At 36.0% G+C, this 19,326-nt stretch overlaps 2 protein-coding genes across 4 annotated transcripts; one reads left to right on the top strand and one right to left on the bottom strand.

Moving 5' to 3' along the window:
• The first annotated feature begins 2,504 nt into the window (after positions 1-2,504).
• Positions 2,505-11,810, top strand: LOC128017355 (ankyrin repeat and death domain-containing protein 1A-like). Its single transcript, XM_052602715.1, has 15 exons — positions 2,505-2,666; positions 3,338-3,441; positions 3,676-3,774; positions 5,164-5,262; positions 5,486-5,590; positions 6,692-6,790; positions 7,224-7,322; positions 7,407-7,505; positions 7,605-7,703; positions 8,850-8,948; positions 9,026-9,124; positions 9,204-9,299; positions 9,391-9,592; positions 11,032-11,163; positions 11,574-11,810. Exons 1-15 carry the CDS (start codon positions 2,624-2,626, stop codon positions 11,633-11,635), a joined length of 1,536 nt encoding a protein of 511 aa, XP_052458675.1. The 5' UTR covers positions 2,505-2,623; the 3' UTR covers positions 11,636-11,810.
• Positions 11,811-13,586: 1,776 nt separating this feature from the next.
• Positions 13,587-18,073, bottom strand: LOC128017354 (maspardin). Of its 3 annotated transcripts, none has more exons than XM_052602711.1 (10): positions 17,938-18,073; positions 17,627-17,674; positions 17,447-17,511; positions 16,986-17,147; positions 16,713-16,793; positions 16,487-16,632; positions 16,295-16,403; positions 16,009-16,116; positions 14,478-14,618; positions 13,587-14,283 (listed from the first exon to the last, which is right to left on the bottom strand). In XM_052602711.1, exons 3-10 carry the CDS (start codon positions 17,507-17,509, stop codon positions 14,158-14,160), a joined length of 936 nt encoding a protein of 311 aa, XP_052458671.1. In that variant the 5' UTR covers positions 17,510-17,511; positions 17,627-17,674; positions 17,938-18,073; the 3' UTR covers positions 13,587-14,157. The 3 variants fall into 3 exon arrangements, with proteins under 3 accessions (XP_052458671.1, XP_052458673.1, XP_052458672.1); XM_052602713.1 differs by having other exon boundaries at positions 17,988-18,006; XM_052602712.1 differs by having other exon boundaries at positions 17,782-17,940.
• Between the last annotated feature and the right edge of the window lie 1,253 nt (positions 18,074-19,326).

The following is a 19,326-nucleotide window of genomic DNA, read 5'->3' as shown; positions in this document are numbered from 1 at the left end:
TTTACTAAAATAGGACGTGTTTTAGTTCTTAACATGCCCATGTGATGTCTTGAACTGGATTGCATATAAATAGAGTAAATGTACTTTATGAGAATCAGTCGCGTGTGTGTGTGTACCTGCTATTCTCTTTATTATGCGGATCAAAGGATAGTAATACTTGTCATTTCTGAAATTTGTTGACATTTTGTTGGTCCCCTTAAGGAAAATAGAAAGCAAGATTTATTTATTTTTTAAATCTAAAAAAATGTTGTGTAGTTTTGTGTGAGGGGTAAGGCTAGAGTAAGGGTGGTAGAAAACAATTTGTACATTTATAAAAATCGTTTCACCTAAGGAATATCATCCATAAAACATGGAAACCCAATGTGTGTGTGTGTGTGTGTGTGTGTACTTAACCAAATTGTGGGGACAGAAAAGTGAAGCCAAAAACTGACCAAATCTCCAAAAACCTCCATTTGGAGACTTCCTCAATTGTAAAATTGGTATAAAAATAAATTAAGTATTTATTATTATTTTTAAAAATGCATTAGCTTTTTCAGTGAGTGGTAGGGTGTGGGTAAGGACGGCTTATAAAATGTATAACTATCTGTATATATAAACAGTAAAAGTCTTATGTAATTTCCCCATTAAGATAGGCCTAGCTAGGCGCGCGTGCGTGTTTAGACTGGGCAGGTACGCTGTGTTTTAAGCCAAAAAAAACAATATCGGTTCCACTTGAACTTCATGTATCATAGTGAAATGTGGAACCGATCAGCAGGACACTGCTCCCTCACCACACCCCTAAATCCTGCCTTCCCTTTTTACCCATGAAAATATTTTGACCAATAGATTCCACTCTTTTACAGCCTTAAACTCTTTTAAATTTAGTTTAAAACTTTGGTAAAATATTCTTGTTAGGGATAACATTCTTCTATTTTCTCCATTCATCCCCCTTGTTTGTAGCATTTGTAACTTGAATTGTACAGTTATTTGGCCAGCTTTATGGCTTATCGTATAATTTGAATGTATTATCGTCCTCATAAACGCACTGCTTTGAAGTGCAAATAGTTTCACCTGTTATGTACTTTGTTGTTGCTATGTGCCTGTAGTGTGGCTAATGAAGTGAAAGTCTAGCACATTCACTGTAAATATCTTACTTCCCCGTTGCAAAATAAGGCCGATAGCAGATCTGTATTTGTGGTGTGGTTATCAAAATAGTGTGTAGTAGATACCTTCGGTTTCACCCTGTCTCACTCTGCTGGTTGTTTTTAGAAACCAAGTCTTTTTTTGTTTCCCTATAGTGAAAGTATTGGCATACTACAAAGTAGGCCTACACGTACTGAGAACTGCATACAAACATGCATACCTTTGTTTAATATTTATACTGTATGCAGTACATATTCTATGCATATTAGGCATATGTTCAGTATGCATGTGACTAGTAATTTTTTCCAGTTCATTCAGATGGCACCCATTTAGCTACTGCAGAGGATGTAATGGTGAGGAAATGATGTAATGCATTTTATTTTTGTATTTCTTTTAAGAAAAGTTCCTTGATTTGCTAAACAAAAACGTAATGATTGCATTCCCAATCAGCCTTGTGCACAGTGGTTTGTTCTGATATGGATATTGGATTGCTTCTCTAGCCAACATGCATTGCTTGGTTGTTTTATGCAACTATGCAAACAAAAATCAACTCAATTTGTGACTCACAATCTTTAAATGGCCTATTAGCCCCAACAGCTGTACATGAAAAAAATAAATTGGCCAGAAATGAGTGTCGGAAGTGAAGCCAGCGAGAAACATGCGAGTCTGCAGCTCTCTCTAGTGGAGGTTTCTTATAATAATGTGTCAGCTTTCTTTCTTCAAACAGGTCAACATTTGTCCAGCATTCAAGTTAGTTTACCTAAAGCCAACAGGCAGACAAACAACCTCAATTGCCTATTATTACACAACAAAGATCAAATCCGGAAAGAAAACGACTCCATGAAAAATCCGCTGTCGATGAAAAGAGTCTGACGATATGGAGTAATTAATTTAATAACTTCAAATAAAGATATTCGGAGTAGCCTATAAAAGTATATATTTTATCCCAAAATTATGTATATCGTCCAATAAAAACAAAAGCTTTCAACATTTAGTTAAAATAAATGTATTCTTAAAATAAATAATCAGCAGGCCTATCAGACATTTTTTTCACCTTTTATATTATTTTTATTTTCTTCAAGTTGTTTGTTCACCAGAGGAAGAAGCTTAACTTTCACTGTACTGTATATAATGCCATAAAAATTACAGCAGCTGTCTGTCACAAATGACGATAAAGTTGTAGCGAAAATATTAAACTATAATTCAGAACTAGCCTTTCCTTTCCAAAGCAACGTCGACGTGCCCTATTTAATATTCATTAACTGCCAATGGAAATGACTTCAGCAAAATCTAATTAATATTTATGACCTCATCAGCGTCCATAGAAAATCACGAAGCAACGTCCGCATGACTTAATTAATATTCATGAGCCAAACCTTCGTTTGCTTCAGCAGGATTCGTCATGTCCCAACGCGGCAGGCTTGAGCTCGGCTGCGCGAGAACCAGACCGAAACATCACAGCAAAAGATGAAAATGTAGACATAAATCAGAGGATGCACGCATGATGACGATGGAAGACGGACTGGTGTCTGAAGACGATATATGTGAGTGTTAAAACAGCCTACTGAAAATAAAAAAATAGTGACAGTGTTGTAGTGCGGTAGCTACTAGTACGGACACTAACTAGGGCAAGTGAGAGAAATATATTCTCATATATGCATCTCGTTGTATTGCTTATAAAACTAATAGTTGACAATAAAAAAAATATTATATAATGCACTAAAAGGACTCGTTTTCTAGTGATGTGTTGTATTCATCAACATATTTACACCCGCCAATCTATTATACTATTTATTAATTATATCTAGTAATATTATATTTTATATGCCCTCCCCATACACCAGTAATCGATCCCATCCTCAATCTTAATCATGCATAAAACTAGAATAGAATCTAAAACATAGATTTAAATTATCTATAAAAATGGAAAGAAGTGTTAGATATCAATATTGTTGATGCATGTCGACTTTCATTGTTCCTGCTTATGTTTGTACCCCATACATATTTAATAGTGGGTCATATCTTAATGTTTCAAATTAGAATAGAATCTGAAACCTAGATTGAAAAGATCTCTTAAGAAACATTAGATATGAATATTCTTGGTGCATGTGGATAATCATTGTTCCTGCTTATGTTTGTACCCCATACATCTTTAATAGTGGGTCATATCTTAATGGTGTATAAACAACATAAATTCTGTCACCATCCACTCTAGTGCTTCGCTCGGAGAAGGAGTTTCATGATGCTGCGAAGAGGAATGACACGGAGAGAATGCAGGAGCTCATCAGAAGAGGGGTGGACATCAAAGTCAAAAATAAGGTGAGATATAGCCAATGCAGAAACATGAACAGTGCAGATCTACATGCACTGTATTATGACTATGTGCATTATACTAGATGCTCTAAAGCAGTCTTTCTAGTAAAAGAGCAGTCTTTATATGTGCCCTTGGAAAGGTTGAAAATGTGCAACTTATTTAACCATAGACAAAGAGTATTTGTCACATGACAAAAATAATGCATTATGAAATGTTTTCATGTGTTTTTGGTTTTACAGATGGACCGTAAGGCCCTTCACTGGGCAGCAGGAGCCGGCAGTGAGCAGGCAGTGCATCTGCTGCTGGACCATGACATGGAGGTGGATGATATGGACAGCGTACGTGTCAATTGCATTTTGTTGAACAGATCCAGATGTAGCTACATTTTAGGCTGAATATTTCATGTTCTGTGTTTATTTACTGTATGAGCACAGATAAGTGAAATACTGCTCAACTGGATAAATGTTTAATGGGCTGCTGTTCATTCACCATGTGGCCTGTAAATTACTGGAGGCTATGAGCTTGTTACACCAACAACGATTGAAGAGACAAAGCATGGCAAAACTTTTTTAGGTTATTGAGCAGTTGACCAATATGGACCTGGAAATCTTTATACCCATACTCAGAATTCATGCTCTGCATTTAACCCATCCAAAGTGCACACACACCCCCCCCAGAGCAGTGGGGGGTTTGATGCCTTGCTCTAGGGCACCTCAGTTGTGGTATTGCCGGCCCGAGATTCAAACCCATAACCCTAGGGTTAGGAGTCAAACTCTCTAACCACTAGGCCACGACATTAGATCAAGTTTTAACGCTGTAACTGGTCATGTTCTTTTACATCTACCGGGAACAGCTTTTTTTTTTTTAAGTATTTTTTTTTTTACCTGAATGCATAATTATTTATTTTAATTAAATAAATGTTTAATTATTAATTTCCTTTTTTATATTATAAATACATTTTTGTATATATATATATATATATATATATATATATATATATATATATATATATATATATATATATATATACTGTACTGAGCTGAATGCATTTATTATTATTTTATAAAATTATACAGAGAATTTAAGGAATCTGAAAAGTCTTTTTGAAATATTTAAATTATAAATTATAGCATGTTAAAGAACTTGCACTGTATATGTAGAGAATAAAAGTCCAATCTGTGCACAAACGTGTCACCAACGACAAAGGGTGGCCGTGAAATGCAAGGGATAATTAAAATGTCACAATTAAATTTAATAATAAAATTTTATGTTAAAGTATAAGTGAAAGAGTATTTATTAATTTATTATTGTAATATATTTTTTTAGAAGGTCAACATTTTTGAATCCCGTTTTTGTTTCTGCAGTTCATATAAATGGTGTGGAGTGAGTTTCATTTTTAAAATACAAAAGTCCCTCAAGAAGTAATGTGGGCATAATTACTGTAATTTAATTATAATGCATGCAGTTTTATTTCATAAAATTTAACCAAAAATTATTATTAAAAACATCCTATTTATAAAAACATTTGGAGTATATAGCATGTCTCATGTCATTCCATATGCTTTTGCTGCAAAAAGTCAGTTTTGGGAATCAAACTCATGTCCTTATTGTTGCTAGCAGAAGGATCTACACATGCATGCATCCCTGGATTGTGTTTATTAAATAATAAAAACTGTATTCACTGCAGGCTAATATTGTTTTTGACTACATTTTTTATTGTTTTCCAGTTCGGTATGAACCCTCTGCTCTTAGCCGCATGGTTTGGTCACCTCTCGGTCCTAAAGATCCTTGTCTCAACTGGGGCAAAGCTCACCTGTGAAAACAAAGTAAGACTCGATTGGAAAAATCATTTTAGGTATTTTGTTTTTAAGAAGACAGTGGTACCATCTCAGTCGATGTGCTCTGCTCTCTTCACGAATAGTGTTCAGAAGCTTTTAAAGACCACTAACCAATACAAATGAGATCTGCATGTGTACAGGCCTACATTAGGGCTTCATCATTAATTTCAATGCATCCCGCTTACTGAACTCTCTCTGTTTTTCTTTTCAGAATGGCTTGAATCTCTTGCACTGTGCTGCCCAGAGGGGTCACATCAGTATTTTGGAGTATATCATGGAAGATCTGGAAAGCGTGAAGCTTGATAAAGTCGACAAGGTGAGAATCCGTGATCTTGAAGTCTTTTATTACACAGAAGTGTACCTTCAGTTCCCTAGAGCCCAGGCAAAGTTAAACAGACAGAATGGGGTTTGCTTTCTAATGTATTGTAACTAGAAAGTATTTTACACTAGAGAAAACTCTGAAAGAGAGTTTGACTGATACAAATGTGTAAGATCAGTTCTGTGGGTGGGACGGAGGTGGTCAGTTTGACAGAATTGGTCAAAAAAGTTACTATTAGTTCACATTTGGGTCACATGACTTCTACATACTGTATTTGCAGACACTTTAAGCTGTTTTTCATCTAAGAGACTGATAACAGCTGTGATGATTGCACAGTGTTCACGCAAATACCAGTTAAACTTTTTCAAGGAATGACTTTGAGGAAGGAGCTGCCTTCGGGAAGCGGTTTGTTGACGTAAAGAGCAGACGGTGAACAGGACAAGCTTTAAAAAGGACATATAGCTCCATGAAATTCCAATGTAATTTGTAAAGATTAGGACAGGTCCGAGTTTTATCCATGAGGAGTTTATTGGATCATTTGTTTGTTTTTCTCTGCCTCCACAGCATTGGTTATAGAAATTCAATTCAGAGAAAATAGATGACTCATGCACAGTCAATATGAGTGGGGACATGTATTATGAACGTCAACAAACTTTTATTTTTTTCACCGATTTTCAAGCTGTTGTAAATTGTGCTACTCATTACACACAAGTTAAAATGTATTCCCCATTAGATGTTTTGCAAAGCAGATCAATAATACAAATATCACACTATCAATATTCTGGAGTAGTTTCATTGTGCTTTCTGTGCTTTCTGTCCCATTGGAATATTAACAGATGAAGTAAAGCTGTTGTTTTTTGGAAACTACCCTTAAAAATAAAGGTTTGTGGTTTCACGGAGAACCTTTAACATCTATAAAACCCTTCGCTTACACAAAAGGCTCTTCAGATTATTAATATATGTTTAACATTCTTTTTAAATTAAGAACTGTCCACAGAAAGGCTCTTTGAGGAACCAAAAATGGTTCTTCAATTGCATTGCTATGAAACCCCTCCTGTTGGAACCTTTTATTATTTTGTCCTTTCTAACATGTGTCAGTCAGGTAAGACAGCGTTTCATTTGGCTGCAGGGCATGGACACCTGAAGGTGGTGGAGTTCCTCATTGGGATGGGCTGTGCTCATGACCTCAAGGACAAGGTGAGGGACAGACACGCACTCCTCAGTGTGTCAGTCAAGGTTTCAGAATAATGTTCTTCAAAAAAACTTCCAAATGTGATCCAAATAAAATATGTACTGTAGACTTGAGTGGTGTGGCACTGTATTCTTATTTTAATCACTGTGTTCAGATATCAGTAAGCTCTTAAAAAAGAAAAAAATTAATGCAGAATGGAGCCAAAGAAGTCATCAAAATAGAAAAATCAACTCCAAATGTATTAATCTGACCTAATGACAAAAGAGAAACTAAACATATTTCAGCATGCTACAGTAAACGCCTTTCCGGTCATACTTTGGTTAGTTAAACTAACTAAAACAAACATGTAAAAAAAAAAAAAAAATGGAAACGTATTGTCAAATACAGAGGATACAGAAATGATTGATGCAGCACTAATATGGTGTTCATGAACTGCAGGAGGAAAACACTGCACTGCATTTGGCAGCTAAGCAAGGCCACAGTGACGTCCTACAGAAGATCATGGACACCGGGGAGAGCATTGATGAAAAAAACATTGTAATTCCATCCCGTGTTTGTGTGCACAAGTTTTTTTTTTTTTTTGGTGTTGTTTCTTTGTTTCACATTGGGATCTGTTGTCAGGACGGCATGACTGCTTTACATCTGGCAGCTGAAGGAGGGCATTATGAATGTGTCAGACTGCTGCTGGAGGCTGGCTGCGATGTCAACTCACTCACTCATGTGAGTACTTAGTCATGAGTCTTCATCATAATCAATGGGATTCTCACATTGTTTAGTACATCAAGCTACAGTGCAATGGTCATATGTTTCTTCTTATAGAGTAACAGGTCTGCTCTTCATCTGGTGGTCCAGCATGGCTCAGGAAGAGAGGTCCGACTGCTGGTACAGGCTGGGATCCACCTGGATTCAGTAGACACAGTCCGTACTAAAAACCCCAGCTTTCTGCATGCTTTTTACATTTTTGCTTGCTATCAAGAATTATAACTTTTGTTGTAGAACGGGAGAGAATGTTTGGGTGGGGATTCACTATGGCATGCAGATTAAACATCTAGTGGATTCTCTGTTAGCAATGTCCAATAATAGATATACACACACCCCTACTGTAAATGTACAGTATTGTGACTAATTATTGTGTCAGTAAGTCTAGGTACAAGGCCATCTTGATTGTTACAGACATGTTTAAGACAATATTATACAGAACACCGCGATCAGAAGTATCGTTCAGCTGTTTTGACTTTAAGAACATGACTAAAGCATTATTTGGGACAAGTGGGGTTTTGATCTTGTCCAAAGCATGTCTATTCTTAAAATGTTTGACTGAGCAGTTCCCTGAATCTAACCTCCTGTGTGCTTTGTTTTTTCAAATGCTTTTTGTCCTCAATTTGAGTTCATGTAGTTCAAGCAGTAGAGAACCTTTATTATGGATTAAGATCTTCGTGCCAACATTCTGTGTAAAATAACAGTTGGTGATTCAAGTTCGGTTGACATTAAAAGAATATATGAATAAGATCACCTAATTCCCTAATTACTTGCATAATGGATAAATGGTGTGTATAGAACATTTATTTCTCAGTGTTCTCTGAATTTTTTAATTGTAATTTAATTGTTAATGGCAATGTTATTATACATTTAATGTAATTATTTCACAAACCTTATGGAAATGTTACTTTTGAGTTATCGCTAAACCATCCTGTATGAATGTACAACTAAAATGTTTCAGAAAAAGTTTAATGTTTTTGTACTAACGTTTTGAGAACGTTGTTATACATTTTGATCGATATTGAACATTCTATTAACGTTACTGCAAGGATGTTTGTTCAGAACTGTTAGAATCTTGCCAGTATGTAGCCAAAGTTCTAAAAACATTCTCTGTTAGCAAAAAATACATATGCATGCACACAAAATAATACATTTTAGTAAGATTGCAATATGGAGTGCATGATTTGGGCACAATTGAAAATTTTCCTTATTTTTGAACCAGGAGCTAAAACATTGGAAACATTACAAGTTTAAGTTCTGCTATTCAGAAAACCCATGGTATTTACAGACATTTTTCTTTGCCAGCAACACACTTCAGCTCTACACCTGGCAGTGCTCAACAACTCCACAGGAATAGTGAAGGATCTGATCGATGCGGGATGCGACCTGGACATCTGTGATGATGTGAGTGCTCCACATTTACAAATGCAGTCATGATTTCACTGATTAAGGTGAAATTAACTCTTTTTTTTCCCTTCCAGCGGCTTCAAACTGCTTTGCACATAGCAGCAGAACACGGTTGGCTGAACATTGCTGAAATGATCCTGGTATCTGGAGTCAATCTCAATCTGCTCGACAAGGTGCAAATTACTGTTGTCATACTTGGGTGTGGATGATGATCAAAGAATTAAACAGAAGATATTTACTTCAATGTTATAGCAAGGAAAGTCGTCACTGGATGTTGCAGCTCGAGGCAACCATGTGAATGTCGTTGACATGATTATCAAAGCTGACCGATTTTACAAATGGGAGAAGGTATGTTAAGTGTACATTCAGCTTTAATTATGACAGAAAATATGACTCAATTTAAGATTGTGTGCTATTTTTAATGTTTTAATTTGTTTAGGAAAATGTGACGAGTGACTCTGACTCTCTGGTGGGAACGAGCCTTACCTTTAAACAAGATCATCGACAGGAGACACAACATATCCGATCTGTTCTATGGACACTTGCCTCCAAATATCTTAAACCAGGCGAGTGGAAAACACTGGCTCGACACTGGAAGTTCTCAGAAGCACATATTCGAGCCATAGAGCACCAATGGACAGGTACGTCTTTTAACTATCTGCTGAGTGCATTTAAAAAAAGATATATACAGTGTGTGTATTTTTAGACACATACACCATTCCTCCAGTTTTCAGGGTCACATGCTCTTTCAAAAATCATTCTCATATGCTGATTTGCTGCTCAAGAAACATTTCTGATTATTAATGCAGAAAACAGTTGTGCTGCTTTATATATTTGTGAAAACGTCATAATTGTTTTTTCAAGATTCTTTAATGAATAGAAAGTCATTTCTGTAAAATCAGACTGACCCCAAACATAAGGTAGGATTTGTATATAAATATATATACATATATAATTTGATTGGCCAGTGCATTGTGATTGGCCGAATACCTCAAGCATGTGACGGAAATGTTATGCCCCTCAACATACTGTTATGCCGTGTGTCCCGACCCCACAAGACCAAACCAATAAAACCCATTATAAACAAGGCATTTGTTGCATCCAGAAGGGGCATAATTACTGATTATAATGACTTATACTGTCTTTTTACACGTTGCGTTACATATCGCGCCGCGTAAACACAAAACCATGTCTGTATTTGTGATCGGAGAAACTACAAACAACAAGCTCTACTCTACACTACTTAAAACTCGTGTTTGAATCATCAGTGGCAAATTATTTAAATATAAAAACGTACTTACAGGCTGCGAGTCAGAAGCACCAGACTCGTTGCAAAGTTGGAACTGCCCCACTTTGCAGAAAACGACACCGGCATTGTAGGCTAATCTCTCAGGAAACAGTCCTCATCCTTCGCAAAATGTGTTGCACACATCTGAATATTTGGGTTGAACTGTTCCGGAACAGTGTTGAACCACTGGTTTCTGATTGTGTCCTCTTTTGGAAGACCATTCAAAGTAGATTCGCTTTTGCAATAAAACACACAGCGTCTCCACAACATGGCCGGGCGACAACAGTGAGAATAAAAGTTACACCTTCTGTCTTTGCGTAAACATTTGGGCGGTGTTATGCAAATCTTCTCACACCGTGACACGTGCGGGCGTGTTAGAACGAGCCGTTTTAGGGGTGTGTGGTTGACTCTTATTATGATAGTTGACTTCTTTTATGAAGAATATCTCTTTGGATATGAGACTTTAGTCCTTGAAATTTAATTTGCATCATTTGACCCCATTAATGGGTCTACAGAAGGTTTCCTGAAATTGCCAAAAATCCTAATTGGAAAATATGCACAAAAAAGTCCCAGTCCCATTATGCCAGAAGTCTTCTGAAAAATTTGTTTTTTTATTACACTAAGGAAAATAGGTTCATTAGATAAGCCAGTAACAATAGTAATTAGTGTGAAGTGGTCTGCTTAACTCTATTTTGAACTCAAGATCCTTAAGAGCCGTGCACTACTACTCAAACTGAACTGAAGACACCGACAGATATCTGTGATAGTGATGACAAGCTCTGTACTTTAAAGGTACAAAGAGCTACAAGGAGCACGGGCACAGGATGCTGCTCATCTGGCTGCACGGAGTGATCACCGCTGGAGAAAACCCCATCAAGGGTTTGTACGAAGGTCTGGTAGGAATCTCAAGGATCGATCTGGCAGGTGAATTCATCACTACAGTTCATTCGTGTGTAAGGTCTGTTCCCAAACCTGTTGTGATGCCCATCTAGACTGCATTTTTATGCATCATATGTGCACTTCAGACTCAAAGGCAGCAAAATGAAGAGATTGTTAGCAGAATTGCATGCATCTCTCCCAGAATGCACTTTGTGTGCAAATTCGATTTTAAAATTCTAGTTGGGTTATTTTGACCAATAACTGACAACTTAATATCTGTCTTTTCCTGTATGTGACCAACTAATGTTTTGACCATGATTATGCCAAGACGCTTGTAATCAGCTGGAAACTCTGGGTTTCAGTTCAGAGTTATCGAGTATATATTTTTACCAGTTTCACGGTCTACAATCTTGCTTTACCTTCCCTCTTTTATAACTTTCTTTTCTTTCAAACAGAAAGCATGCGACAGCTGGCAAATACGGATCCATCTTCTGCTAAAAAATGCTCTACAATGTAATGTGAGATTTATTGAGAAAGGTCTGGACTGTGCACGTATACCGACCAGGAGATCAGATGCTCTTCAAATACACCGCACCGATGAAACACAAATACTCCCTAAAATACAACCTCAGTGAAGAAAACAGCCGTTCACACCAAGAGCAAATATTTACAGCACACATGACTTTGGAATATTGAAGAAAATATCACAGCAATTTCTTTTTTTAGGAGATCATGTAGATTCTTTCTTTTTTTTTTGTCAGAAAAACTCCCCAATCAATGACATTTTTGGTTATGCTGAATTTCAGGTTCTTTTTTACAGTTATGCATGTCTTTCAGTCCTAAATTTATTTGTAGAGGCAACATTTCTTCTGTAATGGTTATGTTTAGACACTAGACACAAATAAAATTCTAAAGAAGCTGCATTAGCCAGGATACTGGGTAACGTGTGTGTGTGTGTGTGTGTGTGTGTGTGTGTGAACTTTAGTGTGTGCAAATGCTCTTATATGAAGACGGGACATGAGTGAAAGTGCAATGAAATGAATTGATTCATAATCGTCTGCAGTATTTTATACAGATTAGGTTTGGCCTGACATTGATTTCTCAATTTGAATAATTTCTCTGAGGAACTAATATTGATTCTTAAATCCCAAGAATTCTATTATGCTGTTTTCAGTTGATGAGTAAAGACAGCTTCACTAACTAAACAACTTTATTTGTAATAGCAAGCTTCCTGCTTGGTTACTTATGATATAAAACAAAGTCTGAGCTTTAAAATTAAAACTTTTTTATGAACCAAACCTTTCCCCCCTTACTACTATTTATTGCACGAAATAAACATGAATGAACATTGGACCGGATGTTGAAAATGTACCATGTCTCATCATGTGATCCCTCAAGCAGTGTTTCAGCTGTGAAAGATGTCAATAAAACAGCTTGTTAACTATGGAACATTAACCTCGGAAAAGCTATTCATGGTCCACAGCTAGTTAACTAGAAAAATAAACTATAGAGGTGAATAAACACTGTATGCTCTATTTGTAGATTGCATTTATAACCATAATCTAGATATTTATCATGTTGACTGTGACTCAACAGGAAATTCAGTGCTGATCTGAAGCAACTAGGTTAAAAGTTAATATTGACGTATGAAAATATTTTTGCAAATTTGCAGACTCCAGTGCTTTTCGTGTAGGTTATCCTAACCGGACTAAATGTTATTGTGTACAGGAACCCAAATGCTAGTCAAGCACAGTCACAGTTTTAAATGAAGTGCAAGGATGAAGCAAGCAAACCTATCATCACCAGCCGTCTCTGAGGAACATGCAGCTGTTTTCTTTCCGTGTCCATGCAACACAACACTGTCCCAATACACTAAAATATTACAACAGGAAGTTCTCCGTTTCTGTATTTCTGTTGCCACAAGGTTTCCTTCCAAGAATCAGTCCAAGTCATCTTTTTTTAATAGTCCATAATATTGTTTTGTTTTCACTTGTAATTGGTGCTTGGTTTGTGCATATTTCTTTCCTGATTCAGAAATAAACTCCTCTACATCTTGGATAGCCTGAGGACGAGTGTCTTCTTTGCCCATCTTTGGGTAAACTATTCCTTTAAACCAAAGGCACATCCACCTCTTTTCTAATCCCATAAGATGTGTCCCTCAGAATAACATCACAATACTGATGTAATCATAATACCATGATATTGAATGATTGCTGTATTCATATACTACTGTATGTAGATGATATTAAAATTATTTTGGATACCATGGTCTAATAAAATAAATGTTGAATTTAGTGCATGCCATAAATTTGTAATGCCTAATTCACTATTCAGATTCTTATGTAAACACTTTAATGATTTATATTGTGTAGTCACAGCAGTGTTTCAATCATATGATAATACTTTTAGCAAATGCAGAACGTGTCATTAAAATAGTTGTAAATCTATACCAAAGATCAATACCTGTCTTTTGGTTACACAGCTTTATTTAAGTAAATAATGACACTTTACGATTTGTTTCCAAATCACGGACTCCTGATGTGTCATTTGGAAAAGTGAAGGGGTTTTACACAATCTGATGTTGAAACGGGTTTCATTTTATATCAGTGCATGACTCAAAAAAGCAACAGGCATGATGACGTTAACAACATTCATACAAACAAACAAACAAACAAAAACAAACTTAACAGAAAATAACGCCAATGTACAAAAGGCAGAAAATTAAGTTCAGGGAATAAAAAGTGCTAATTTGAACAAAGACGTGCATTTTATATTGTGTAAGGCAACCGGGTCAAAACATGGCATTCTTCATGTACTCCGTTTCACTTATTTACAGTCTTATCAAAATATTGTTTCTTCTCTGTAAAGTAAAAATAGGCTCTTTAAAGTCCATTCACATTTGACTGAGCTTAAGGTCATAGAAAAACAGAATAGCGAAACATGACCTCTGAATGTTGTGTAGCTGAAACGTGTTAAACTCATGTCCCGATCCATGTAGTAAGCGTTCAGAGGATGTTTGTGTGAGGCCTGTTGGGCTCTCTACGATTCACCGTCGCTCTCGCTGTCGCTGCTCAGATTTGTCTTCTGCACTTCCAGCTCTTCTGCGCTGACCATCTCTGGACTGATAGCGGCGTACCGCGTCCCATGAAACTGACGCAGGTGTATCTAGAGAGTAAAACAGTGCCAATTAAGCCCCTGAAATCTTCTGATTACTATAACTGCAGGAAAACCAGTATGGGGAAAGGTCTTCAGGTTTTCCTCACTCATGTTCCACAGGAAAAAAAGTCATTAATTTGAGGTTTGAACAATGTTAGGGTGAGTAATTAATAACAGAATTGGGATTTAACAATCTCACTCACTTGTATGTACAGGTTAACTTCTGCACTTCTGCACAGATACGGGAAGTTTCCGCCGGTTTTGAGGTGAGCTCGTCTAGCCTTGGGGTACAGTTTATACATTTCCTCCTTTGCCTCATGTGACAGGGCACTCTGATCAAAAACCTGAAGGGCAAAATATTTTTACAAATGTTAAACAAACTTGTTTTTATGCTGATCAAGAAACATTTATTATTATCAAACCGTTAATAATAATTTAACTGCAAGGATGCATTAAATTGATAAGTACATTTATAAATGGACATTATGCACAGTACAGACCAAAAGTTTGGAAACATTACTATTTTTAAGGTTTTTGAAAGAAGTGTCTTCTGCTCATCAAGCCTGCATTTATTTGATCAAAAATACAGAAAAAAAAAACAGTAATATTGTGAAATATTATTACAACTTAAAATAATAATTTTCTATTTGAATATACTTTAAAAAGATTTATTCCTGTGATGCAGAACTGAATTTTCAGCATCATTCCTCCAGCCTTCAGTGTCACATGTAACATCAGTCGATCACATGATACTTTAGAAATCATTCTAATATTCTGATTTATTATGAGTGTTGGAAACAGTTCTGCTGTCGAATATATTTGAATATTCGAATATTCTTTACTATCACTTTTTATCAATTTAACACATCCTCCCTGAATAAAAGTAATGCTTTTATTAAAAATAAATAAAAATACTGACCCCAAATTACTGACCAGTAGTGTATATTGTTATTACAAAATATTTATATTTTAAAAACATAAATTCTTTTTTTTTTTTTTTTTTACTTTTTATTCATCAAAATATCCTAAAAAAGTATCACGTTATGAAAAAATATTAAGCAGCAGAACGGTTTCCAACTTTGATAATGAATCATCATATTAGAGTGATTTCTAAAGGAAAATGATCCTAAAAATTCAGCTTTGCATCACAGAAATAAATGATAATTTAAAGTATAATATACTTAAAAACAATTATTTTAAATTGTAATAATATATCACAATATTACATTTTTTTCCTGTATTTTTGATCAAATAAACACAGGCTTGATGAGCAGAAGAAACCTCTTTCAAAAACATAAAAAAATAGTAATGTTTCCAAACTTTTGGTCTGTACTGTCAGTACATTTATAATGTTACAAAAGATTTATATTTCAAATAAAAATCTGGTTCACTGAACTTTCGATTCATCAAAAAATCCTAGGGGGAAAAACATGTACCACTAGTTTCACAAAGTGGCAAAAGGGGTTTTCAAAATTGATTTATAATATGTACCATTAATAATAATTGAGCACCTATAAGAAGTAATAACTGGGCAAATCAGGATATTAGAATGATTTCTGAAGGATCATGTACACTAAAGACTGAGGAATAAATTACATTTTAATATATTAAAATAAAAACACTAATTATTATAATATTACTGTTTTTTTTTATCAAATAAATGCAGGCTTGGTGATCATAAGAAGAAAGAAAAAAACAACAACATTCAACCGACAGTATACAGAGCAGACCTACATCTATTATGGTGACGGCAACATTCTTGATCTTGTGCGGCTCCACGTAGGAGTTTTGGCAGTTCAGCGTGAGTCGAGAGGCCAGTTCACTCTGGTTCAGGCTTTCCAGCTGAAGCACAAACAAACAGAGAGCTCTTTGTTGATAAATGAGCAAAGAGGGAGACAAATTCCCTTCACACATCAGGATGAGATCTAGAATAAGTACTGAATCTGGTCGGGCTTACTTTTCACTTAACTATTTCAGTACAATGAAAGTAAGCATGTTTACACATTGCACCATTACTCACTCTGTCAACCATAAAGTCAATTGCATCTGCCATTTTTGGGTCCATGGGTCCTTTGGCAAAGTTACCAAGCACAATCTTTTTGAGCATGAAACCAGGCATCAACCAGAAACTAGAAAAGTAACATTATACATGAGACACATCCACAGCGATGGAGATATTAGCACCGCATGAGTATCCAGTGTAAGTCTCTACCTGTTTGCTGTCCATGTCTGGTTGAAGATCGATGTGTCGCTAAATGAGTTGCACAGGATCAGAGAATGAACTCTGGGAGATTTATGTGTGACTTCAGCAAATTTCTGAGCCAGGAATCCACCCAGAGAGGCGCCAAACAAGTGCACCTGCACAGAGAGAATGAAAACAGGTTGTGAAAGAAACTCCTTCCTCGTCTGTCATACATAAAACAATCGCTACACCATACCTTGTCCAGTTGTAGGTTGTCTAAAAGCTTTCTAAATCCATCACAAAATTCCAGAAGATCCCAATAGACGGGATACTGGAGCTGGATACAGAAGTATCGAGTCACACATCACAGGAAAAAAAGAAAAGAAATTATGTTAGAAGAGAAGCAAGAGGACATGTTAGTCATGCAAAATGCCATTTTTTAAACAGAAGGCAACCGAATAAAGCCTAAAAAATTAACAGATGTCTATTCCAGCAGGTCTATGTGACTGTAGCTGATGTGAAAACGTACGGAGATGACGCGGTAGCCCCATCCGGAGAGAGCCAGCACCTGCTGGAAGAAAACCTCTGCCGTGCCGCTCACAGGTGGGAGGAAGATGATGGGGCACCTGATGCTCTTCGGCCCGGCGTCATACAACGACCAGACTTTACTGTCATCATCATCCACGATTATCTACAGAAGGCACACAGGTACAAATGTGCTACATCAGCATCATAGAATACATATTATCATAATTAACTTTTACGGCAGTCCTATTTCATTTCACGTTAACTACAATTTTTTACTTGACAATTAAAAAATTATGAATAATTTTTTCAATGCACCACAATTCAACATGACACAGACAGACAGATAGATGATGAATGGATGGATGGATGGACGGATGGATGGATGGATGGACATATAGATGGACGGATGGATAGACAGACAGATAGATAGATAGATAGATAGATAGATAGATAGATACTTACTCTTTTCAGAGGTACGGTGCTTCTGAACCAGTTATAGTCAGGAGATACTCTTATCTCCTCCATTGCTGAAATGCAAATGAAATGTCAGGTTAAACACGTGTATGTTTCGCAGAATAACTGACACGATTGTCCCAATGCTTGCAATGTAGATAAAAAAAAAGAAAAGAAAAGGTAAGTTACTGTGTCATTGATTTCACACCCCCTTCATGTATTTCACCATAGAAAAACCTAGGAGAGAAAAAACGTGATTAGAGTGCAATAATTATTCTTGTAGATGTACATACATAGTTCCTGCAATTACATCAATTTATACAAAATAAATTATATAAAATTACATTTGAAATAATCGTTTAAATAAGTAAAAAAGCGGACATATGATTATTTTAAATGCTGAAAAACACAACATCCATCTCTATAAAACAGCCGTTTGTATGCGCTTCACAACAATGTAATCTGCAGATCATTTCGAGCGATAGAAAAGTAAACATTACCGTGCTGGTTTGTGAAATAAATCTCCTTTTATTGACTTTCATCCACAGACCTGAAACAACATTGTAGCCCTTCGCGGAATCACATGACAGCAGCTTCCGCATCCAACAAACGACTGACAGCAGCCAATCAGAGGCCGCGAACTGCGCGCATGCGCGGTGAGAACAACCAACGGGGAGCCATTAAAGGGACAGTTACACTGAGAAAAAAAGTTCCAAAGCGCATGACTTTCTTTCTTTCTGTTGAAACAAAAACGGAAATTAATGACATAATGATAGTCTCGGTCACAGTTCGCTTTTAGACTCTATTAGAAACTTTTTTTTAATTGTTCAATTATTCAAATCTTATATTGAATTTTCAACCTATTATATATTTCCCCTTTAATTTACCCCTTACTAGTAACCCCCCTTTTTTGGCATGGAGACCGAAATTACATACCCAAAATAAAAAGGTTTCTGCTCATGATTCTTTCTGACTAGATACATAATCAACCTTTGTTCACAAAGCTGACACTTTAAAGTTTACTGTTCAGGAATCAGAATCACTCAGACTGTTATGATAATAGAGATATATAAGCTCAAACATAAAAACAAAAATAAAAATATTAAAAACATATGTTTTAAATGTATTTAAAAAAATGTTGATGTAGGAAATGAGTTTGAAAACACAGTGTAGCTAAGGCCACAAGTCTTCCAAGACTTCATAAAAAATTTCATAATCGAATCTGTAAAACTGTGAATTTTATGAAATATTTTCTAAGGCCATGTCATGTGTGTTTTTAGAGAAGGCTAATCAGATTGATTTATGGCCCTTGTCATCTCTGTAAGATCTCACATGTAAACATTCCTGTGCTCTTTGTGTATGTTTCACTGTTGAAAACTGCCCGAATCATGATTGTATTGTTCTCACCAAACGGTTCTTTCACACCTCCGCCAAGTATGACACATTATCCGCATTATTCTTTTATCATTATTCTTTTGTTTTTATTCCACCTTTATTAGCCTTGATTGTGGTTTTTCAGGCTTTACAAAGCAACAAAGCAGCGATCTCACTTCAGTCTCTCTTTGCATTTAGCCCTTATTTATCAAAAGTCTTACTATAAAAATACAACAAAACATTTTCTTACGACCTTACGTGAATTATTGAGACAAAAATGCATTATGAAGAAGAAAAGCACCTGCTATTAGTAGCATTGGTGCTAACGTTAGCATCAAGCTACATCTGACAATTTATGAAATTATTAGTACACTTTTACTCAAAACACACTTTAAACCCCGATCGAGTGTTTATAATAACTTCCTTTAGCGATCAGGGGTGGAATTTGGTCGTTTACTGTTGTAAAAATATGTTATTTGTAGCCTTTTTCATCGCTGCACAAGTTAGCATTTCCG

Source organism: Carassius gibelio, chromosome A7, assembly GCF_023724105.1.
Source record: "Carassius gibelio isolate Cgi1373 ecotype wild population from Czech Republic chromosome A7, carGib1.2-hapl.c, whole genome shotgun sequence".
NCBI lineage: Eukaryota > Metazoa > Chordata > Actinopteri > Cypriniformes > Cyprinidae > Carassius > Carassius gibelio.
Note: the sequence above shows the minus strand (reverse complement) of the source record. Positions and strands in the feature narration are given on the sequence as shown.